This window comes from Micromys minutus (genome assembly GCF_963924665.1).
Source record: "Micromys minutus genome assembly, chromosome: 21".
Lineage (NCBI taxonomy): Eukaryota > Metazoa > Chordata > Mammalia > Rodentia > Muridae > Micromys > Micromys minutus.
The window spans coordinates 588890-614170 of NC_137956.1; the positions used below are offsets into that span (position 1 = coordinate 588890).

The 25281-nt window shown below is 36.9% G+C and overlaps 1 protein-coding gene across 1 annotated transcript in view; it reads left to right on the forward strand.

Moving 5' to 3' along the window:
- Positions 1-25281, forward strand: part of HERC1 (HECT and RLD domain containing E3 ubiquitin protein ligase family member 1) — a 146045-nt gene that overhangs the window by 8181 nt on the left and 112583 nt on the right. The window contains exons 2-8 of the mRNA XM_080934559.1: positions 5053-6008; positions 9819-9914; positions 16476-16670; positions 17749-18060; positions 20570-20666; positions 21167-21310; positions 23656-23783. Of these exons, the coding sequence (XP_080790685.1) occupies positions 5079-6008; positions 9819-9914; positions 16476-16670; positions 17749-18060; positions 20570-20666; positions 21167-21310; positions 23656-23783 (1902 nt within the window). The 5' untranslated portion in view covers positions 5053-5078. The remainder of the gene's footprint in view (positions 1-5052; positions 6009-9818; positions 9915-16475; positions 16671-17748; positions 18061-20569; positions 20667-21166; positions 21311-23655; positions 23784-25281) is intronic.

Genomic DNA, 25281 nt, shown 5'->3' on the forward strand with positions numbered 1-25281 from the left:
GTTTTTTTGGTATACAAGACAAAAGTAATCCTGCTTAGGAGCCAAATGTACTAGAGTGCTTACACAGGAAACCTGCTGATTGTAAAGTCCAGAAGCCTATACTACTAGAAAATAACAGTGACTGCAGTATTGTTTGCAAATCTACATCATTTTTTCTGTGAATGTTGTTTTAGTAAATAAATAAATAAAAGTGGTCAGGACTTTATTTATTAAGTCATCTTACTATCTCTCCTGAGAAATTTTTACATGATCCCAGATATATGGCTATATAAAACTTACAGACTATTTACTGATAAAAAAAATAATAAATGTGTTATAAAACAGTTCTTTGGTATACATAGGTCTTACTATTAAAAATGAAAAATTCATGTACTATAAGGTAGATATAAAACTTGGCTGAATAATTGCTACTGAAGGTATAGAGTATCTTCAGCATTTATTTTCACATTAACATGTTCAAAATGGCAGAAATATGTTTAAGGTTGTTTCAGGATTGTGGGAAATTCTGTCCCAATCTCAAACCAAAATTAACTCATTATTTGTGAAACTCAAATTTAGAAACTTAAATAGCAGTTTTTAAAATGAAATATTCTAGTACAATATAATCCCAAGATACACTAATTTTATATATGCTACATTTAGGGTACTCATAAAATCCTTTTTTTTTCTCCCTGTAATTAAACTATTACTTTTCCACAGAGTAGAAAATTTTATATGTTCAATAAATAGCATTGCAGTTGTAACTTAATCTGGAATCTGAGCAGGTATTTCAGACAGCTTTGGTTGACATTGGGTGTCATGACTGCACATTGTAAAGCACATACATTGTGTGTTCACAACCAAGGCTGCAGTGAGCTCACGAGGTAAAGCATGAGTAAGTACTGCCAGAGACAGACACCAGGATCTATTATGTGTTTGATTTTGAATGAAATACTGGTAGATGAACATCCAGAAACCTGCTTATTTAGGTATTCGAACCCATGGGGTCCAGACCCCACAGTTTTAGAAAATCTACTCTTGTAATCTAGCTTGTGGGTCCTGGCCAAAGTTCAACTTCAAATTAAGGTGAACTGCAGGTGTTGACAGTTTGCTTACATTCTGGATTAATCACACCTGCTAGAGTAACAGATTGTTTACCTTGACATATATAATTTACTCTTGTTTTCAAATATTTTTTCATTAGAAGTGTATTGACAGTTACTATTCTGTAGCCCAGCAATTGTGGCTGGCTCCCAGAATCTGTTCATTCAACTAAAAATTAACAAAATGATGTCTCTCACAAGGCAAGACAAAACAAAATAGCCCAACAAAAAACCCAACACATATGTTGATAGTCTCGAAAAGTTACATATTTGATTGTAGCCATTGTTTGGAATTGTTACATTAAAAAAGAATTATTAAAAATAGTAATATTTTATTATTTACTTGAAAATTTTAAGTTCTATTTATTATGCATATGTGTGTTTAGGGGAAGCCCTTGTACCAAGGTATGCATGTGGAAGTTAGACGACAGTTTGTAGGAGTCAGTTCTTTCTGCCATATCATGCATGGATCTTGGGAATTGAACTCAGGTCATTAGGGTTGGTGGCCAGTGCCTTAAACTCCAGAACCACCCTGCTGTCACAAAACAGTAGTATTAAAAATAGCTATGTGTCATAAACTTAGTACTAAAACATTGTAACTATATTTGTGCTTTGACTTTTTGTCAGCAAGAGTTAACTTTACTTCATATCTCTAGTTTGAGTCTATATTTAATTTAGTGTATTCTACTTCTGCTTTCTTCTTTGCCATGGTTAAATTAAAAGAAATTCTAAACAGTTAATAGCACTTACTACTGCTCTTTGAGAGGACCTTAGTTCAGTTGCCAGCACCCATATGACAGCTTACAGCTGTAACAATGGTTCAAGGGGATCGGATGCCCTCTTCTGACCTCCATGGACACCAGTTCACACACATTGCATATACGTACACTCAGTCACCACAGATACATAAGGTAAATACAGATTTTTTTAAAATGTTGAAAAAAAACTCCACACTGATCGAATCTGAGAAATATTGAGCATGCTTTATTTCCTTCTGTATCAAATATTCAGCGAAGATTTATTTCATTATTTAAAAACAAGAATAGCCACCTCAATACTGTGTAAATTTGCTCTTGTCTTTAATAAATGGGAAGGTCCTATGTATAGCAAAAGAAAGTTTTAAAATAAATACATAATTATGAGACAGATTTTGTTATGTTGTCCAGGTTGGCTTCAACTTTGTGATGTTTCTAATACTGTTTCCCAAAGTTAGTCTTTGATGTCTTTCTTACTTCATTCAACATAATGTTATTCAGATTCATTCAGGTTGTTTTTATCAACTTATTTTTTTAAACAGTTACTGAGTAGTATACTATTGTATATAGACTGTAACTTACATCCATCTCTTTAAAAAAGTTTTATTTTTAAAAAATTTGTTCTTATAATTTGTAATTATGTGTATGCATGTGGGTATGTGCTCACAAGTGCTAGTGCTTTCAGAGATTAAGGATCAGATTTCTTGGAGTTGAAGTTACAGGCAGGCAGTTGCCACCTGATGTGGATGCTGGGAATTGAACTCAGGTCCTCTGGAAGAGCAGTGCACATTCTTAACTACTACGCCTTCTCTTCGACCCACATTCTTCTGTTGATGGACTTTGGAGTTCCCAGATTTTAGCTGTTATGAATGATGCTTCTGTGTAGTAATGCACAAATATATAGTGAATACCTAAGGAATAGACTGTTGTGTATTATGAAAGTACAGTGTATGTTTTTAATCAACTTTATACTAAATTGTCAAACCGTTTTTCCATTTTCCATTTCTGTTTGCAATGTGTAACTCTTCTGCTTGCTTTGTGTCCTCACAGGTTCTTGGTATTGGTTGTGTTTTTAAATTGTACCCAGGTTAGTGAGCTTATTGTGGTTTTAATTTGCATTTCATTAATTAAATGATATGGGTAATGATATTGGGTATCATTTTCTATGGCTGTTTGACTATGTATCTTGGTGACATTTTTATTTAAATATCTTACACAATTAAAATTTTGAGTTTTTTAAAAAAATTGAGTTGTAAGGATTATTTTTATTGTTTATTTTTTGAGATGGGGTTCTTATTATGTTGCCCACATTAACTTCAACTCTTGGATTAAATGATCCTTTTTCCCCAGTCTCCTGAGTACTTTGGCTGTAGCTGTGTGCCATTGTCTTCCAGGATTACCCCCCCCCCCTTTTTTTTCAAGACAGGGTTTTCTGTATAATAGCTCAGGCTGGTATGGAACTTGCTTTGTAGATCAGGCTGTCTTGGATGGAACTCATAGCGATTCACTTGTCTCTGCCTCCTGAGTGCTGTGGTTAAAGGTGTGCACCACCACACTTGGCAAAAATACATTCTTGTTATAAATATTGGATACATGGTTTGCAAGTAGGTTTTTTTTTTCTTCAGTTTGGCTTGACAATTTTCTTTAAAGGTTTCAAAATTTTATTGATATTATTTGTGTGTATATGTTTCCATGTGTGTGGGGGTTGGAGGTGTGTTTGTGAATATGGGTGTGTGTGCATGTCAATGGATGTGTGTAGAAGTCAGAGGACCACTTTAAAAGGTTGGCTCTTCCTTCACCCTGTGATTTGGGAATTGGAACTTGGGTTGCCAGGCTTACACAGCAAATGATTTGTTTTACCTGCCTTGCTGTCTTGCTGACCTGACTTAATTTTCTTTATTTTTGTTTGTTTTCCTTTGTCTCAAAAAGATAGTTTTATTTTATTTACACGAGTGTTTTGCATATGTGTATGTCTGTGCACCACATGCTTGCCTGGTGCCTGTTGGGCCAGAAGAGGGTATTAGATCCCATGGACCTGGAGTTACAGTTGTAAGCCTCTAGGTCTTTTACAAGAGTAGTGAATGCTCTTAACTGCTGAGCCATCTCTGCAACCTATATATAGTCTTAGTAATAACATTGGAAAGTTTTAAGTTACAGTTTTTCTGCTAAATGTCTTTTTTTTTTATTACTTGTTATATGGCCCAAACTGAAATTGGTCTCACATTTGGAATCTTCTTGACTAAACTCTTAAGTGCTGGGATTGTAAATATGCAATCTCCCTGTCTAGTCCTTATTTTTCTTTTACATATTTTTAGGTTTAGCTCTGACGTTTTGGTTCATTAAACAAATTTGAGTTGACTTTGTGTATGGTGTGAAGTTAAGGTAAGCTTCATTTTACCCCCATATGTATAATCAGTTGTTCAAGCACCTTTTGTTAAAAAAGAAAGAAAACTACCTTAGCATGTCAGTTAAAAAAGTTGGTTATATATTTACCTGGGTCTCCTTATGTATTCTCAGTTAAGTTATGTTGATTTATCTTGATGCCAGCATCACAAGCCTTAATTATATTAGCTTTAATTTGATAAATTTGATTTCTAGTTTTGTTTGGTGTGTGTGTGTGTGTGTGTGTGTGTGTGTGTGTGTGTGTGTGTTTTGAGGGTACATTTATACAGTTCTCTGTATGTGTGTGTCTATGTGTGGAAGTCAGAGGTCTTCCTCGATGGCTCTCTACTTGGTTTTTGGACTGACTGAAGCTCATTGATTGACTGAATTGGCTGGACAGTATGCCTCTATGGATCTTCCTCTCTGACTTCCCAGTGCTGAGGTTACAGAGGTATGACATGGTTTTCTATTTTAACTTGGCCTCTGAATCCAGGTCCTCATGTGTGTGCAGCACCTCTCCAGCATCCCTTCTTTGTTCTGCCTCCCCCCCAAATTTAGAGTGATATAGAACCTGTTAAACTGTTCTGATATGATGTTCAGAAGCAGTGTGACTTACTGCTTGAAAGGCCAGATGTCAAGCTGCTGTCTTTGAATTCTTACTCAGCGGTAGTAAGAATGCACTGTGACCTTGGCATAGACCATGAGCTAAACCTTAGGCTTCATTTTCATTTACTAGTTTTGAAATCACTGAGTGTAGTATCAGATGGACGTTTAGAAACATTTTAGAAGTCAACTGTTTTAGGTTTTCACTGCCTCCTTTTCTTTTTCTGTAGAACTAATGGCTGAAGAATAAATCAACATGGCGACTATGGTTCCACCAGTGAAGCTGAAATGGCTTGAACATCTGAATAGCTCCTGGATCACAGAGGACAGCGAGTCTATTGCTACAAGAGAGGGAGTTACTGTTTTGTATTCTAAACTGGTCAGCAATAAGGAAGTAGTACCTTTACCTCAACAGGTTTTATGCCTCAAAGGACCACAGTTGCCTGACTTTGAACGTGAGTCTCTTTCAAGTGATGAGCAGGACCATTACTTGGATGCCCTTCTTAGCAGCCAGCTAGCACTAGCAAAGATGGTATGTTCAGACTCTCCGTTTGCTGGGGCGCTCCGAAAACGGCTGCTTGTGCTCCAGCGTGTCTTTTATGCACTTTCTAATAAGTACCATGACAAGGGCAAAGTGAAGCAGCAGCAGCATTCTCTGGAGAGCAGCTCCGGTTCAGCAGATGTCCATTCTGTAAGCGAACGTCCCCGGTCAAGCACTGATGCACTTATAGAAATGGGTGTCCGAACTGGCCTGAGTTTATTATTTGCACTTCTGAGACAGAGTTGGATGATGCCTGTGTCGGGACCTGGTCTCAGTCTCTGCAACGACGTTATTCATACTGCAATTGAAGTTGTGAGCTCTTTGCCTCCATTGTCTTTAGCAAATGAAAGCAAGATTCCTCCTATGGGCTTGGACTGCTTATCACAAGTCACAACATTTCTTAAAGGAGTAACTATTCCCAATTCTGGGGCAGACACTTTAGGTCGTCGATTAGCTTCTGAGTTGCTGCTTGGCTTAGCAGCTCAGCGAGGCTCTTTGAGATATCTTCTTGAATGGATAGAAATGGCTTTGGGGGCTTCCGCAGTTGTATATACTATGGAGAAAAACAAACTACTATCAAGCCAGGAAGGAATGATCAGCTTTGACTGCTTTATGGCTATATTAATGCAGATGAGGCGTTCTTTGGTATGTACCATGTACTCCAAGTGTCAACTTTGAAAAATTGCTAGTCAGCCCTGCTTTTAATAATTTTGTGGCTCTGGTAAGAGATTTGACAGTTCTTTTGGTATGTTAAGTTGGTTAAATATTTTTGTGCTCTGTGGGAAGAAACTTACACATACTGATCTGTAAGGATAGGACAGTTATTACAGTGAAGGCCCCTAGATAAAAAACTGCATTTATAGTTTAAGCTTTGTTTATTTTAGTAGATTTGGAGAATTAACCTAACCTCTTTGTAAATTCATGTGTAAAACGAGAGGCCTTGGCTATAGTGACTATGGTAGTTTTTTAAAAAGCATCTCCAATTTCATCCTTTGCATTTCTTTTCCCCCAGTCTGGCCTCACACTTGCTATGTAGCTGTGACTGGCCTTGAATTCCGGATCCTTCTGCTTCTACCTTCCAAGTGCTGCAATTACAAGTGTGCACCACCATAGGAGGCCTTTTTCTAATTTTCAAAAATTATGTACTGTCTTTCAAGTATCATTTTAGGACCTGGAGATACAGCCCTAGAGATTGCAAAGTTCATGTCTTGTTAGGATGATCGGAAAAGAAATTCATAAATTTAGGGACCAGAAAAATGGCTCAGCAGTTAAGAGCTTGTTGCTTTTGGAGTAGACCCAGGTTCAGGTCCCAGCAATCACATGGTGACTTACAACCATCTGTAGTTTCAGCTCCATGACATCCAACACTTACTTTTGGTCTCTGTGGTCACTGCATGCACATGGTGCACAGATATACATGTAGGCAGAATAACTATACACATGGAAATAAGTCATAAAATCATAATTTCAGGTGAGACTTTTTAAGAGGAAAGAAAAGAATGATAGTTTGAGAGTTAAAAGGTTGCTGTTTTAGTTAATGTGGTCAGGTTGGAACTCTGAGTTGTGGCATTTAAACAGAGACCTGAATAAACAGAATTAGGGCTCAGTGGTTAAGAACACTAACTACTCTTCCTGAGGTTCTGAGTTCAATTTCCAGCAACCACATGGTGGCTCACAACAATCTATAAAGGGATCTGATGCCCTCTTTTGGTGTGTCTGAAGACAGCTACAGTGTGCAGTATACATTAAATAAATAAATCTTAAAAAAAACGTAGTGAGTTAAGCAGAAGTCTGTAAAGTCAGTAGAAGTGAATCTCTTCACCATCATAACCTTGAATATTATATTAAAGAATAAACATATGATAAATTTTAAGAATTTGCAAGACTGAACTGTAATAACTTTGAAATCCAAGAATAAAAATATGAATTTTAAAATATTAAGGCTCAAATACTTAAACTGACTTAGGTATAAGTTTAGTTAAGTTAAATTGATCAGGCTTTTGTCATTTGTTTTTGCTTTGTGTGTGTGTGTGTTCGTGCGTGCGTGAATGTGTGCATCCGTGTGTGTGTTTTAAATGGTTTCACTGTGTATTCCTGACTGTCCTGGAACTCCCAGTATTGGCCAGACTGGCCTTGAATTCACAGAGATCCACTTGCTTCTGCCTCTGAGTTAAAGGTATGTGCCATCACGTCCTTCTAGGTTTGTGTGTGTGTGTGTGTGTGTGTGTGTGTGTGTATGTGTTAGGGAGGGAGAAGAGGGAAGAGTGAGTTCATGTACCTTTTGTTGTCCAATATAACCTAACAAATGTATTTGAAAAATAACAAAAATACCACTTTTTATATTTACGTATTTTAAACCTTCCCTCTATTCAAAGTGAAACACAACACTTTTGATTAATAAAAATATTTCGATAAAAACAGACACTTTCAAAGCAGAAGCACTTAGCTTTTTATCTGGTATGTTTTGTATTTGTGAACTGAATTGTAAAATTTGATCATTTTTTCATTAACTTTCCTTCCTTCCTCCCTTCCTCTCTTTTTTTCCCTTTCTTTTGTCCTTCCTTTCCTTCCTTCCTTCCTTCCTCTCTCCCTCTCTCCTTCCCTCCTTTCTTTCCTCCTTTTTCTTTCCTTTCCCCCTTTCTCCTTTTCTCCTTACCCCCTTTTCCCCTTTCTCCCTTTTTTGTTTAAAAAATAATGAATCTTGAACACATTTTTTTTTTTGCTTTCATACTTTCAGATTTTGCTCCTTTCAAATTTGAAATGCTGTGTATCTTCTCAAGTTAATATTCCTGTAAAAAGTCACTCAATTCCTCTTATTAGCTATGCATTTTGTATTGCTTTTGTTACCAAAGAGAGGAAAAAGATTTTAGACACCATGTCTATTTGATTATATGTTTACCATGGATATTTCCTTCTAGAACAAAATTAGTAAGAGGCTTTTTCACCTTTCCCATAGAAGGAAAGGTGTACCCTAGGACTTGACTGATTTCCACAATATCTATTTGTTATAAAGAAATGCATGTCAGATACAGCAGGTTCAGGAAGGAAGCTCCTTCTCTCTTCGAGGGGGTGGGGAGAGGGAGAAGGAGAATATGAGAATGCCTTGAGATTGCATAACATGGGTTTCTAACTTGCAAATTTCTAGTAGGCAAGGGGGAAGTTCTACACCACTTGATTGAATCTGGCTTGGTATGTAAGCCCAGAAGTCAGATACTGTGTGGGATCATAATGTTTTCTTGCATATTTAAATGTGTGCGTGTATGTGTAGAGGGGATTGATCTTGCTTAAAGCTTCGAATGGGAAGCATAGAACTACCAGGCACCTGGAAAGAGGCTACAGGAGAGCTTGATTGTCATGGAGAAAAGAGAAGCAGCTAGAGGATCTATAATCTAATAACACTATTGCGTTTTATTGCCTCATCCTTCCACCTCCACACCCTGTGCTTAGGATTACCCAAGGATCCTAAGGCAAGCACTCTACACCCCCTTCTATCTTACAGAATTTTAGCATCTTCTAGCATAAGCTTGCTTATATAGTCACAAATTGACTTGATATTTAAAATTTAAAATTGACTCTCTAAGCTCAAGAAATCCTTATATGAGACTTTGTATAGAATGTGTTTTGCTCTTTATTTAATAATGTTCTACTCCCTGCCTTTTTAGCCTCTTGGATTCACTGCTCCTCACTATTTGGAGTAAGGAGAAAGTAAACTAATTTTAGTGACTGTTTTCTATCAGGTGCTTTGCATATTTTTCAATTAATCATGTGAGGTAATTTCATAATTTGTGAGGTTAGATATTATTTACCTTGATCTTAAAAGTGCAAAGCAAGTGTGTATTTATACATTTATTGAGTATCATAATATAACCCAGACTCCTGTGTGAAGTAATTCTTATAACCTTGAGTTTACCTTTGAAATCCATATTTTTCTGGTTACATAATATATAGTTTACTTGCTTCTGTTAAATTGGTTAGCTTTTTTCACAAATTACTATCTTATAGTAGCTGTAAAATATAACAGAATAATTTTATTGCTGGCTTTCTAGTTTCTGTCTACTTGTCTTGTCATTCCTGGACAAATACCAGCGTATCTAGTCAGAAATCACCCTTCCTCCATCTAAGGCCATATGTCCTGCCAGATATCCTTTTTAGTGAGTCAAAGATACACTGAAAAGTAGACTGCTGTCTTCAAGATTCTGCATATGCCCCGAAGAAGAAGTCTTGTGGTTTATTTAGTATGGCTTTCACACTATTTAATGAAGTAGTTATAGAGAGACTACTGTTTAATTGATCATTTGACTCAATAGATTTTTGTAACACTTTTAGTTGTTATCCTATTATCCTAATAATGGAATTGGTAGTACAGCTAATCTAAATAAACAGTTTTTAAAGTAGATTTTTTAACTTATATGTCTGTTTCCTTTCCATATTGTACCCCACAATATTTAACTACAGGGTTCATCTGCTGATCGGAGTCAGTGGAGAGAACCAACTAGAACATCTGAAGGCTTATGTTCGCTCTATGAGGCAGCATTATGTCTTTTTGAAGAGGTATGTAATCTTCATAGCTTTTCATTAAAAATGACTATTGTAAAATGTTATAGCATATATTTATCTCTAGAAAGTCTCTAAAAGAAAATGATACCAGTGGTTGCCTCTGGAGATTGGAACTCAGTGTTTAGTTGCCAGGGATTGGAAAGAGATATTTTTTAGTTTATCTCCTTTGAGTTATTTTAACATTTGGATCATGTGTTGGTAACTTTTGTTGAAAAAGCTACTGAGTAAAACAGATTCAGACAGCTGTATAAATAATTGTATACCTTAACAAATTGTAAAATAAATAAGTCATTACCTAGGCTTTAAAAAAACGATTACCATCAAACCTGACAACTTGATTGTAATTGCCAGGTACCACATGGTAGAAGGAAAGAACACACACACACACAGAGTAAATTTGCCATCCACTACAGAAGCCTTTCACATTCTGGTCATCACCTTTTTTCTCCACTGTCTCGACTTTTGAACTAATTTCCTTGCCATATTTAGTTGTGTCACCACATGTGTGTACCTGGACTCTAGTTCAGTTTTATTCCCACTTAAAAATATTTTAAAAATCTCCTTTTCATTGGTTATTTTATTTATTTACATTTCAAATGTTATCCCCCTTCCCAGTCTCCCCTCCCTAAACTCCCTAGCCCCTCCCTGTTCTCCCTGCTTCAGTGAGGGTACTCCCCCACCCACCTACTTATGCCTCAGTGCCTTGGCATTATCTTATGCTGGGTCATTGAGCTTCCACGGGACCAAGGGTCTTCCCTCTCATTGATGTCAGATAAGGCCATCCTCTGCTACATGTGCAGCTGGAGCCATGGGTCTCTCCATGTGTATTCTTTGGTTGGTGGTTTAGTCCCTGGGAGCTGTGGGGTGTTTGGTTGGTTGATATTGTTGTTCTTTCTATGGGGTTACAAACTCCTTTGACTCCTTCAGTTCTTTCTCTAACTCCTCCGTTGAGGTCCCCACACCCAGTCTGATGGTTGGCTGTGTGTATCTGCATTTGTATTAGGCTCTGGCAGAGCTTCTCAGGGTACAGCTATATCTGCCTCCTGTCAGCAAGCGCTTAGCATTAGCAATAGTGTCTGGGTTTGGTGTCTGCAGATGAGATGGATATCCCCAGGTGGGGCAGTCTCTGGATGGCCTTTCCTTCAGTCTCTGCTCCACGATTTGTTCCTGCATTTCCTTTTGATAGGACCAATTTTGGATTAATATTTTTGAGATGGGTGAGTGGCCTCATCCCTCAACTGGGGGCTATTCCTATCCACTGGATATGGTCTCTACAGGTTCTCTCTCCCCTTTGTGGGGTATTTCAGCTAATGTCACCCCTATTAGGTCCTGGGGGCCTCTTGGATCCTTGGCATCTGGGATTTTCTAGTGGCTACCCCAGTTCCTCTTCCACCACTACTATACACCTCTGTTTAAATTCCTGACCGTCTGGTCTACTCCCATACCTGATCCTGCCCTCCTTCCCTTCCCCTCCTCTCTTCTTCCCACATCCCTCCCTCTCTCTACCTCCCATGATTATTTTCTTTCCCCTTCTGAGTAGGAGTGAAGCATCACATCTTCTTGGGTTTTATATGTTCTGTGAGTTGTATCATGGGCATTCTGAGCTTTTTTTTTTTTTTTTTTTTTTTTTTTTTTTGCTAATATCCACCTATTAGTGAATACATACCATGCATGTGACTGGGTTAAATCACTCAGGATATATTCTAGTTCCGTCCATTTGCCTTCGAATTTCATGAAGTCATTGTTTAATAGCTGAGTAGTACTCCATTGTGTAAATATATCACATTTTCTGTATCTGTTCCTCTGTTGAGGGACATCTGGGTTGTTTCTAGCTTCTGGCTACTATAAATAAGGCTGCTATGAACATGGTGGAGACTCCAGAGAACAAATAACCCAATTAAAAAATGGGGTAACAGAGCTGAACAAAGAATTCTCAACTCAGGAATCTCGAATGGCTGAGAAGCACTTAAAGAAATGGTCAACATACTTAATCATTAGGGAAATGCAAAGCAAAACAAACACCAGTCAGAATGTCTAAGATCAAAAACTTAGAAGACAGCAGATGTTGGCGAGGATGTGGAAAGAGAGGAACACTCTTCCACTGTTGGTGGGGTTGTAAGCTGGTACAACCACTCTGAAAGTCAGTCTGGGGGTTCCTCAGAAAATTGGAAATAGTTCTACCTGAGGACCCAGCTATACTACTCTTGGGCATATACCCAAAAGATGCTGCAACATATAACAAAATCTCTTTAATTTATGTGTTCATATTTTCTTGTTTGGGTTCGTAGTAGTTATATAGTATTCTAATTCTGTTTTTTTTTTTTTTTCATTTATTAGTTGGAATAATTTTTAGAGAATTGCTTTTTTTATCAAGTGATTTTTCTCCTAGTTTATGTAGGAAAGGTAGAATAACTGCTTGATTCTCCCTGTTCACTTTTTTTGGGAGGTGGTGGTGGAGGGGGTTTCCAGACAGCGTTTCTCTGTGTAGTAGCTCTGGATGTCCTGTAGCTCACTTTGTAGAACAGGATACCTGGAACTCAGATCCACCTGCCTCTACCTCCAAGCACAGGGATTAAAGGCAGGTGCCACCAGGCCAGGCTCCTCATTACTGTTTATGGACTGGGTTTTAGTTGAATGAATTATTACTTTAAAGATCCTCCAAATTTGACCAATTAACTTCATTTAAAAATTTAGGTTTGAATTTCTTAGAGTTTCAGTCTATGAAGTTCTTATATGCCATATTGCTTCATGTTGGGTAATAGTGTCTTTAAGGTCTCTTTAGGGTTGTTTCTAGATTCTTCTGACATGAGGCTACTAATCTTTGGTAGCTTTCTTGCTGTTTTATTTGTTGTTTCTGGCTTATGTTCATATACTACTTACACTAGGCAATTAACTAGCTGTCTTCCCCCAAATTTACTGGTGTATTTTATTGAGAAAGTTGATATTCACAGCCACAATCAGAGTGTTGTAGATGCTTACTCACTACTAATTTGATCTTTCTAGGCATTTTGTAGTGGACATAGCTACAAAGAGTGCATGGGTGCATATGTATGCATGGGAGATAGTGATTGACACATTGATCTAAAGTCAAAATGCCTTCTGAGCTACTGACTGCTTACCTAATGTCTCCTAATTATAACACTTATGACTTTCTCCTCAACGGAGTCTGCTGATTCTCAAGAATATAGGGATCACAGTAGAATATCCTTTTTTAACCATGTTATACATGCCACACACATGTTTGATACACACAGAACAAGTTTAAAATAAGGTAACAGCTGCTATGTATTTTTTTTCTGGGATAATAATCTTAGATATGTGAGAATTTATTTCAGATGTCTTTATGAGACCAGAGGAGGGCATCGGTTCCCTGGAGCTGCAGTTACAGGGGGTTCAGTGTGGGTACTGGAAACCAAACTTTGGTCTGCTAGAAGATTAGAAAGTATTCTAACTACCAAGCAATCTTCTAGCCTCATACTATTTTTATCTACTCTTGTATTTCTTCTACTTTGGAATTCAATTAAATATTTCATGTTTAAAATTTTTATTTTATTCCTTAAAAATTTTAATACTCTCTGTATTTATATTTCAAATGTTATCCCCTTTTCCCACCCCCACCTCCGCTCCCATCCTCCCTCCCCCTTAAAAAATTTAAAAACATTTTAATTCTTTTAGAATGTCATACAGTCTATTTTGGTATTTCTCTCCTTTCCAACTCCTCCCTCTTCACCCTCACTTCCCTCATCAACCTGATTTTGAGTCCACAAAGTCCAGTTTGTGGTGCCCAACTACTGTTGGAAGTGGGGCTTGCTTTAGAATTTGACTGTCCTATTTAATAGTTGACACCATTAAAGAAAACTGACTCCCTCTCCCCAGTGGCGAATGCCATTAGTTCCTCAGCTAGAGGTGGAATTTCATGCCTTCCTGTCCCTCCGTGCTGGGATTTTCTTATCTGGTTAGTGTTGGTCATTCTTATGCATATTGTCATAATCCCTGCACGTTCATATGCATAACTGCCCTGTCTTATCCATAAAACACTTTTTCTTGAAGTTATCCCAGCACCTCTGGGCCTTACACTCTTCCTGCCTCCTCTGCTATGAGAAAACCCAAGCCTTGGCTGGAGAGGTTGTGATATGTTAGCTTCATTTAGAGCTAGTATTTCTGATTCAGATTTGTGCTTTTCTTTCACATGTTGTTTGATTTTCTTAACCTTTTTTTGGCTTGAAGGGTGCATTTTTCTGTCATGTTTTTATTATAGGGATGGTATTCTTTCTCTTCTCCTTTGTCCCACCTTTGTTCTCCCCTCGCCTTTCTCTCTCCCCTCCTCTTCTTCCCTGTGTTCTCTGCTCTCCTCCCACTCTTCTCTTTTTTCTTTTCTTTTTCTTTTTCATGGTCTATCGATCAGTCTCACTTTGACCTCACTATCCTGCTGCCTCTGTGTCTTAAGCATTGTAGTTAGGCAGGCATCATTCTAAGTATTCAAATTCATCAGTACTTTCTTATTAACTCTTTTGTGAAATTAGTTTTACTGAACTTCAGAATGGATTGGGTTTCAGAGCAGCGTGTTGTGTGGTTCTTTTTTTTTTTTTTTTTTTTTTTTTAAGATTTCTTTTCTACTATAATATTCGAAACAATGGTGTTTCCCCAGACTTTTCTTCTCACTTTTATCTTCTCCATCTCTTTTCCCCACTGTTCCTATCCCATGTACTCTTGAATCTACTCTAGTAGTTTCTCCTCTACATTGGGCTCCTTCCTGGGAGGAAATCCTGGCTGTTTTTTTTTTTTTTTTTTTTTTTTTTTTATTGCAGGATCTAAATAACCCACAGCATTTAAAACTTATTTACTGCCTGGTAGCTCTTGGTCTTGTTTGTTGTGGGAAAGGGCAGAACTCTTTGAAAGTGTAACTAGTTTTCTTAGATTGGCCTATGATTCTTTCTAATGCTACCCAACTGGCTGTTGTAGGCTTCTCCTGTTCTGCTGTCTGCCAGGCCTTCCACTGCTTTCTGCTGTACAGAGGGTAACACTGTGTGTGTATTTGGTGGTGCACTGTGATCGCCTACTTTGTGGTTCTTGAAGCTACACACAGTTTGCTATGAATGTTAAGCAGGAGCTTGAGTCTTTCTCTGCAGATTTCCAGTGTTTAGAGAATCATGATGCTGTTGGTTCTGCCATCTGATTTTTACAGAATCCTGCCTGGCAACCACCTTCCAGCTTTACTTTTACTTTAAAAGTGTGCTTTTAAATCTCATTAGTATGTCTTCTTTTTCTTCTCTCTGTTCTTTTTTGAAAAAAGATCAAGGAAGCTTGTTACTATCCTAGGTCTACAAATGGTTAATTTCACTTTCTTGCTACCACCTTCTTCAGTGAAATTCCAGACTCTTTGGCAGGTAGTTATGTGTCCTCTTGCTCACTAGGAAAGCCTTGTCGGACATGCTTACTCTGTTACTCTGCATTATAATTAAAGGTTCTGAGTAAAACTCTTCTAATCCTTCCCGCTTAATATGCTGACAAAAACACAGTAGCTCTTTAGGATTTTTCTGTTTTACTTATTTAAAAAACCTTTAAACAGCAGATTGACAATAATTACAGCCATGGTTTTAAGACGTTGATTGTATTGAGTTAGGCAAAAACAATAGGGCAAAAGTTAGTTGATATCAGAAAATATGGAAAGAAAATACAAGGATTAATTTTAGTGCTATTGATGTTCAGTTAAAATGGCATTCCTCTTTCCTGCAACATCAATTTGTAAAATACTTTAATCCTTAATATTCATTGTTAGTGTGTTTGCAGTGAGACTGATACTCTGATACAGACCCAGTCCTTGGTTCAAACAGAAGGCCACCTTGGTTCTTGTGCTTTGGGACAAAATATAGTAGCTCGCATGCGCACACGAGAACACACACACACACACACACACACACACACACACACACACACACATACACACGTATTTTTGAGACAAGATCTCAGTGTGACAACTCTGGCTAACCTGGAGCTCATTATATAGACTACTGACTTCTGACTCCCAAGTGCTGGGATTTAAGGGGTACACCAACATGCCTGGTCAGTAAATGGTCTATATAACAAAGATATAGGATTTAAATGTTCATTAGAAAAGGTAGTTAGTTATGATTTTAACATTACATGGAATATTGTCTATTTAAGCATGAAGAGTAGGCAGCAAAGTTTGCATTATTGTCTTGTGTCATTTGTCAGTTCTTAACGACTGTGTTAAATAATATGCATATGAAAAAGGGAACACTTATGTAAAGGTGACAAGATTATTAGTGATGTTTTCCTCCTACTTTGTCTTTATGAACTTTGATTTTCTGTAAAGTTTGCATATGAAAACATTTTTATTTAAAGAGGCTTGATTATGTATATCCTTCCCACTTTAGTTATTTATTCTGAGCTAATAAATATTTTTGCTATCTATATTTAAAGCTAGATGTGGGTAGCTTAGAGTACTAGAAGTTAAGGCAGTAATTTCAGAAAATATGTAAAACTAGACTAAATGTATTGATTTTTGTGTGTGTGTATTTAAATTTTTAATAGGTTTGTAGAATGGCTTCTGACTACTCAAGAACGTGTGCTAGCCCAGACAGCATTCAGACTGGTGATACTCCCATTGTTTCTGAAACCTGTGAGGTATATGTTTGGGGCAGCAACAGCAGCCATCAGTTGGTAGAAGGCACACAGGAGAAAATACTACAACCCAAACTGGCTCCTAGTTTCTCTGATGCTCAGACCGTAAGTTCTTTGTATTCTTTGTGAAGTGAAAACACACACACACACACACACACACACACACACACACACACAATTTTGTGCCTTTAAGTTCTGTTGAATGTATTTTTCAATGAGTGAAAATTCTTAATTGGGTACATTTTCATTTCTTACCTATTACTTTGTTTTATATCACGTAAGTTCTTCATTTTAACAGAAAATGCATTTTTGATCTATCATAACGTTAACACCATTTCTATATTCAAATTATTAAATTGGGATCTAGATTTTTAAAAATCCAAATGAAGCAGCATATAATGGTAAATATCTTTAGTGCCAGTGCTCAGGAGGCAGAGGACTAATCTATATAATGAGTTCCAGGCTAACCAGCACCACAAAATGAGACCCTGCTTCAAAATACCAAAAACTAAAAATAAATAAATAAAAATGTAAAAAGCCTAGTAAATGGTAGAATGTTTTATTTTTTGATTCCACACAAGTAATGCTTAATAAAAGGGACCTTTTTCTTTTTCAGAATGGTGTTTCTTTTTTTAAAGATTTATTTATTTATTTATTTCATGTATGTGAGTACACTGTCACTATCTTCAGACACACCAGGAGAGAGCATCAGATCCCATTACAGATGGTTGTGAGCCACCATGTGGTTGCTGGGAATTGAACTCAGGACCTCAGGAAGAGCAGTCAGTGCTCTTAACCACTGAACCATCGCTCCAGCCCGACATTTCATTTTCTTATGATCAAGTCTCCCCCCACCCCTTTTTATATGGACTGTTGTGAGCTCCCATGTGGGTATTGGGAATCAAAGCCAGGTCCTCTGGGAGAGCAGCCAGGGCTCTTAACCCTGAACCATCCCTCCAGCCCCATTGTTTCATTCTTGCCACACTCCATGAATTTACACTCAGCTTAGGGTTACTATGAAAATGCCATTGCTGTTTTCAGCTTGCTGCTCTCTATGGAGGGTCATGGCATTTCCTGCTCTTAATGAGTTTCTTTCTGCCTTTTTGATGAACCTGAACTGAAGTTTTATTTTATGACTGTCTCAGAACATTTTCTAACTTAAGATTCTGGTGTTCTTTTATAGATTGAAGCTGGACAGTATTGCACTTTTGTCATTTCTACAGATGGCTCTGTCAGAGCTTGTGGTAAAGGCAGCTATGGGAGACTGGGCCTAGGAGATTCCAATAATCAGTCTACCTTAAAAAAGTTAACTTTTGAGCCTCACCGGTCCATTAAAAAAGTTTCATCATCTAAAGGCTCTGATGGTCACACTTTAGCTTTTACTACAGAAGGTGAAGTCTTCAGCTGGGGAGACGGCGACTATGGGAAACTGGGACATGGGAATAGTTCAACCCAGAAATACCCCAAGCTTATCCAGGGCCCACTCCAGGGAAAGGTATGTGCTTTGGGTTTAAAAATAAATACAGTGGTACAGTAATTGGCAATGTTCATCAGGTTTTGATATATTCTTTTCTGAATAACTTCTTGCCTACTACTCTGTCTTACCTTTTTGTGTATATTTTATAGATTATAGTAGACTTTTACATGTACCATTCAATTTTAGTTCTTTTTATTCCAACTTAAGTTTTTTACATGTGTGTAGAGACATGTGAGGTCAACCTTGTGTGTTGTTTCTAGGACAGTATTCCACTTTCTAAGTTTACTTTTTGGGGGGATGAAGAGATGGCATAGTGCTAAACATGCTTACTGCTCTTCAGAAGATGTTGTTCCCAGCACGCACCAGGTCACAACTACCCGATAGCTCCAAGGGGGATCACTGTCTCTGGCCTCCATAGGCACCCCTTATTAGAATAAAAAAAACCTTTTATTATTTTGCTGGGTGATATACTGGTTGCCTTTAATCTCAAAACTTGTGAGGCAGAGGCAGGCATATTTCTTAGTTTGAGGCCAGCCTGATCTAGAGAGCGGGTCCCAGAAGAGCCAGGGACACACTAAGAAACCTTTGTCTTAAACCAAAAAGATTTATTTTATGCATGTGGGTGTTAGATCTGCATGCATGTTTTTGTACTGTGTGTGTGTGTGTGTGTATGTGTGTGATGCCTGAGGAGGCTGGAAGAGGGTGTCAGATCTCTTGGAACTATGCAGGTATTAGAAAACAAACCCAGATCCTCTGCAAGAGCAGAAAACTACATTCCAGCTCTCTACAGTCCTTCTACTTTGTTTGTTTGAGACAGGGTCTCACTGATCAAGCCAAGCTGGCTTCCCATTGAGCCTCGAGATTACAAACATGCTACCACTTCTGGCTTTTCACATGAAGTTCTGGTGACTAAATTTTGGTTCTTACGTTTGCATACAAATACTTTATGGACTGAGCCATCTCTAGTCACTGAATGAGGAGGAATTTAGAATGGTTAAGTGATTGTCAAGAGTCTTATTTAGATAATTGGTGCCATTAGAAACAACTTGTTTTTATTTTCGTCTGACTTTTCTTTACAGAAGTAAGACTTATATGCGTTTCTGTTTTGAGATTTAAAAATTTATAACAGAATACATATAATGATTTTTTCTATCATGAGAAAATTTTTCAAATGGCTATCAAATAAATTCCACACAGCTACGACTTGTAATATTTTAACTTACTCATCAAAGTTATAAGACCTAAAGCAATGGGTTTTGTAACATTCCACTTCATAAGCACCAGCAAGTATTTGATAAGATACAGAGTGTGCTGCACGTGGTGTAAGTCCAGATGAAGACAGTTAGGATTGCTAGTTTGAGGGCAGTGAGCACAGTGAGGCAGGCCATGCCCAGTGACTGGAGATACTGAATGTGGAGCTCTAAGGTGCTATTGTTAAAAATTCTTAGTAATTGTGATTTTCTGGTTCTTTTAATATTTTTTTATCCCATTGCTTTACTTATATTCTTTTCAATATCCTCTTTCTATAACAGCATAGTGTAAATATCATGGTGGAAAAATAACAGAATATTTTAAATTAATTTACAAATGGAAATCATAATTTTTTCAATATTTAGAATATATTAGGTGTTTAGATTTTAAAAATGGAGTCTCACACTTAAATTTCTCTGTGAATTCTCATTTCTGGAGGTTTAAAAGATAGGGAGTTATTAGTGTTGACTTTTTCTGTATGCTTTTATAAAAGTTCTGATAATATTGATCAGTGTTAGAAGATATAAGTGGTCTCTAAGGTATGTTGTACTATGTCCTTACTGCTTTGATTCTACTAATCTAGAGGTTCTCAACTGTGGGTCGCAACTGCTTTGTTAGGATGTCATGATCCTTTCACAGGGGTTGCCTAAGACCACTGGAAAAACTCACATTTACATTATGATTATAACAGTAGAAAAATTAGTTATGAAATAGCAATGAAAGTAATTGTATGGTTGGGGGTCACCACAGCATGAGAAACTGTATTAAAGGGCTGAAGCATTAGGAAGGTTGAGAACCACTGTACTAATCAAAGATAATTTCTTAATGACAGAATAGCTTTGAGAAATTTAATGTGATTTTTTTATATTCCAATTATATTAGTAATAGCCAGTATTTTTTTGAATTACTTGTTAGGTAATGAGCTTTTCTTTGTCAGTAAAGACCAGAGGTTTTTATGTTAATCTTAGATTTTAAAAGTTGCCATTGTTCCTTGTTGTACTCTCTAACTCCTTCAGTAAAGACTTGATTGATGCTGTAGCATTCTTTGCAAGAGATTACAGTGTCTCTCTTTATGGATTGAGAAAACTTGTTCTCTTCTTTGGTCAAAGCCAGGGTTCAGGGCTCGGGAAGCAGAACATGGACTTGAGTGATTGCTTAGTTAGTACCCTTGGTCTTCTTGACAACTTGTATATGAGTTGTGAGCAATGCCTCTGAAGAACCTGTGTGTCTGTTTTAGCATTGGTTTGCTTATCAGATTCACTTACGTGCATTTCAGGTAGTTGTTTGTGTATCAGCTGGATACAGACATAGTGCTGCTGTCACAGAGGATGGTGAATTGTATACATGGGGTGAAGGAGACTTCGGAAGATTAGGTAAGAGTTTTTAAAATCTGGAATTATTCCCATCAGAGCAAAAATGATCTGTTACTAAGAACCAGTAAGCATAAAGTTCATAGGCCATTTATTATGTTAGTTTTAAACTCAAATTAAGATGTATTTCTATAGATAATTTTGTCTAGATTTTGATGCATTATCTAAGATGCAACCAAGAATTATAACCAGGCTCTGTAGAGATTCAGAGATCAGAAACATAACATAATGAACTTGAATGTACTGGCCAGTGAAAACTAGTTGACACGGATGGGTTATTAGACACATTAAGGTAAATGCTATGATAGAAACCTAGAATGTTCTGAGTTGTTAATGTGCCTGTGGCCCCCAGGTTGGGAGCAGCCTAGGTGACTGGTTGAACCGGTAGAGATGATTCACTCTTTTGTACTTGATTGCATTTAAAAACAACTGATAGCATATTAATTTTGTGAAATTATGACCTAGAGAAAAGGAGTTAACATTATTTCTGTGTTTTATCTAAGGTCATGGTGACAGTAACAGCCGTAACATTCCAACGTTAGTAAAAGACATTAGCAATGTAGGAGAGGTTTCTTGTGGAAGTTCACATACGATTGCTTTGTCCAAAGATGGAAGAACTGTGTGGTCTTTTGGAGGAGGAGACAATGGTATGTAAAAAAATTAATCTGTTGGTAGCTTGGGCTTGGGCTTTTTTTTTTTCTCTTAAAAATTGGTAAAAAAAAGAAAAAAAAAACTTTTCAAGTATGTATACCCAGTATAGAAAAACTCAAATGTAGATAAACAGACATAAAAACAAATACATTGTTTTAACCATGGTTAACACATTGGTAGAAAGATTGCTAAATATAAGTGCATTTATGCATGCCTTTTTAAAAAGCCAAAGTAGGCCTGTATAGCTCAGATGTATTTTTTTTATAATTTGTTTGCTGTATGTAGCAATATTTTATGGATATCATTAAAATGTCACTATATTAAGTTTTAAAAAAGCTCTGAGTACTATTATATTTATTTTTAGAACAATTTATAAAGTAAGTTTCTCATTGTTAAGTAACGAGATGTCCCCTAGTTTGATTTTTGTTTTTCCCAGTGTTAAAATCAGTGTTTTTCTCTTTTTACTTGGTTATTTTGTCACTTTTGATTTGCTTGATTTTTATTTGTTTTATTATTATGTATTAAATGCCTGTTCATTTTCTAATGAGAGATATAAAAAGAGTAGATACAGATTATAGGAAAGGTACAGAGCAGTTAGGGGAAGTAGATGGAGCAAAAAAAAACCCATAATTAGAACATATTGTATAAAACCTTTTGCTATAAAATAAAAAAATAAAAATAAAATTTATTTATTTTTATTACATGGAAAAAAAAAAAAAATCAGTGTTTTTTTCTCCCTGCCCCAATCTTGTGGGAAAACAATAAGGCCATCAGTAAGAAAGACAGAACAAAAGAAACCCACTGCATGTGTGAACGGATCTTTGTACACTTTGTTACTCTATCAGCAGTGTAAATGCTTACGTGTACACAGAGGTCAACAATACTAGGTATTTAAGATAATTTTAGCCTGGTGTGGTAGTGCTTTCTTGCTGTTCCTTATTTCTAAGGCTGAGGCAAGAAGCTTTGAAAGTTACAGGGTATCAGAGACTTGTCTCAAGAAACACGAGGGTTGGAGAGATGTCTCGGGTTAAGAGCACTGACTGCTCTTCCAGCGGTCCTGAGTTCAATTCCCAGCAACCACATGGAGTCTCACAACCATCTGTAATGGGATCCGATGCCCTCTTCTGGTGTGTCTGAAGATAGTGACAGTGTCACATATATAAAATAAGTAAATACATCTTTAAAAAAAAAAAACTAAACCAGACAAAAAATGATAACTTAAAAATAATTCACGTAATGAAAGTAATTAATTTAATTTGCATTTTATTGATTTTGTTACATTGATATTTTAGCCATTTTCCCTCTCAATAATTTTCCACATTTTCTGTTTTATGAACTATTAAATCTTTAATTTTTTAAAAAATTATGTGAACTGTCAGCACTTTTTTTTTGAATCAAGATCTTATTTATCCCTTTCTATGTATACCTTGCTGCCCTTAAATTTTTGCATATCTACCTACCTACCTATCTATCTGTTTATCTATCTATCCATCTATTTATCTGTCTGTCTGTTGACAAGGACTCTGTGTAGACCAGGCTGGCCTCAAACTCACAGAGATCCACCTCCTGCCTCTTCTTCCCAAATGCTGGGATTAAAGCCATGTACCACTACTCCTGGCTTGGTCTCAAACTCTTTAACAATCCTCTTGTCTCCACACAATTCTGGGATTATAGTAGCTTCCTTCTTCCCTCCTTCCCTCCTTCCCTCCTTCCCTCCTTCCCTCCCTCCCAGGACAGGGCCTAGCCGTGTGACATTAGACTTGCAGCTCTTCTTCTGACTCTGCTTTTTGAGCAGTAGAATATAAGCTTGTATTACAATCCCTGGTTAGCCTGCCAAACCATTTAAAGGTAGAGATACAAGCACTGTGAGATGGCTCAGTGTATTAGAGCATTTGCTGCTCTTTTAGTGGATTGGAGTTTGGTTCTTAGCACCCACATCAAGCCACTCACAACCAACTATCACGGATCCCATACCCGCATCTGGAAATTCACATACATATATTCCGATACACACGCACATGCACAATCTTTAAAATGTTTATTAAATTCTAAAAAAGGAAAAAGAAATATGGCTTAATAGGGGACAAAGAAAATTGTTTTGTGTCTCTTTAAAATAACTTATTGAATGAGAATAAGACACAAAAGGCAATTAGTTATTGATAACTTTCTTGAAACAGACACATTCATTTGTTAATGTCTTCTGCTATCAGAAACTTATAGGTTTCTAAGTCTGTCAGGTCATTGTTATAAAAATTAAAGTACTTTATTAAATTCAGTGCTTAAAAAACAAGAATGGACTTAGGTTTCCTAACTTAAATAATATTTTTTTAAATGTATATAGGCAAACTTGGCCATGGTGATACCAACAGAGTATATAAACCTAAAGTTATTGAAGCTTTACAAGGAATGTTTATTCGCAAAGTTTGTGCTGGGAGCCAGTCTTCACTTGCTTTGACATCAACAGGGCAGGTAAGACTAAGAAATAAACATACGTTAAGAGTCTTTCAATGGACTAGGTAAAAGCAAAATGTTTTAGCCTTGATTGTCTTGGAACCCATTCTATAGACCAAGCTGGCCTGGAACTCACAGAGATCTGTTTACCTTTGCCTCCTAGGGACTGTGATTAAAACTGTGTGCCACCACTCCTTGGCTAAGATAAAGATTTTAAGACAACATATTGAAAAAAAAATTTTGTTTCAAATATAATAGATGAAAATGAGCTAAATTTTCTTACCTAAGTGTGTGATCTGGGTACATTTTCTTTCAGTACCTTGCTCTTTGAAATAAGTTGATAAAATGGCTTGAACATAGGAGCCCATTGTATGCTAGGCCAACATAGATGACCAGCAAAGCTGAAATTCATATTTAATTTAATTATTTTTTGAAAGACTTGAGTATTCCATATGCTGAAAAATCTAATACAAACTATTCATTTTATTTTATTGTAGAGTCAATTGCATACTTTAATACTCTGGTATAAATACATGATTTTTCAAATATTCCTCCTAGTAGGTTTTGTAGTAAGAATCCATGGATTGAAATCCAAGTGTGCACTTGATTTATATTCACAAGCAAATCTCAGACCTCCCTTCAGTGTCACATGCTTGCATTCTATGAAAGAGAAAATAATTTCTTCTTTGTGTACCAGATGGTTGTATAAGATAATTATTTGAATTTAAAGTTTTTATGTTTATTTGTTGGTAGATAATAAATAGTAAGTCTGTTATATTCCAAAGGAAATTTTGTATCATGACCATATTAGGTTATGTGAAGTTTAGTGTATATGTTTACAGAAATAAAGTGGAAGAAGTACTTTGATGAGTCATTTTATTTACTGTTTGTGTGTGTGTGTGTGTGTGTGTGTGTGTGTGTGTATGTGTGTTATAGTTCTAGGGATCAAGTCTGGGGTGTTGTACATGCTAAGCAAGTTCTGCACCAACTGAGCTACAAATGTTCTTAATCTAGTGCTCAGCTAAAAGAATATTTATTTGAAAGAACACTCAGAGGGCCTTACCGAATACCAGTACTGTATTGGACTTTGAGTATGACTTAGCTAGGTTTCCACTGCTGTGAAGAGACACCATGACCAAGGCAGCTCTTATAAAAGAAAAAATTTCATTGGGGCTGACTTGCAGTTTCAAGGTTTTGTCCGTTATCATCATGGTGGGTAGTATGGCAGCTCCTGGCAGACATGCTGCTAGAGAAGAAGCTAAAAGTTCTAAAGGCAGCAGAAGGAGACTCTGTTCCACATTGGGTGGAACTTGAACTTAGAAGACCTTCAAGCCTGTCCCCACAGTGACATACTTCCTTCAACAAGACCACACCTACTCCAACAAGGCCACACCTCCTACTAGTGCCATTTGCCATGGGCCAAACAAGCATTCAAACACCTGATTCTATGGGGCCTATACCTAGTCAGACCACCACAGAGTAATTTAGAGTCTTAGTAATATCTCCTTCCCTGTAT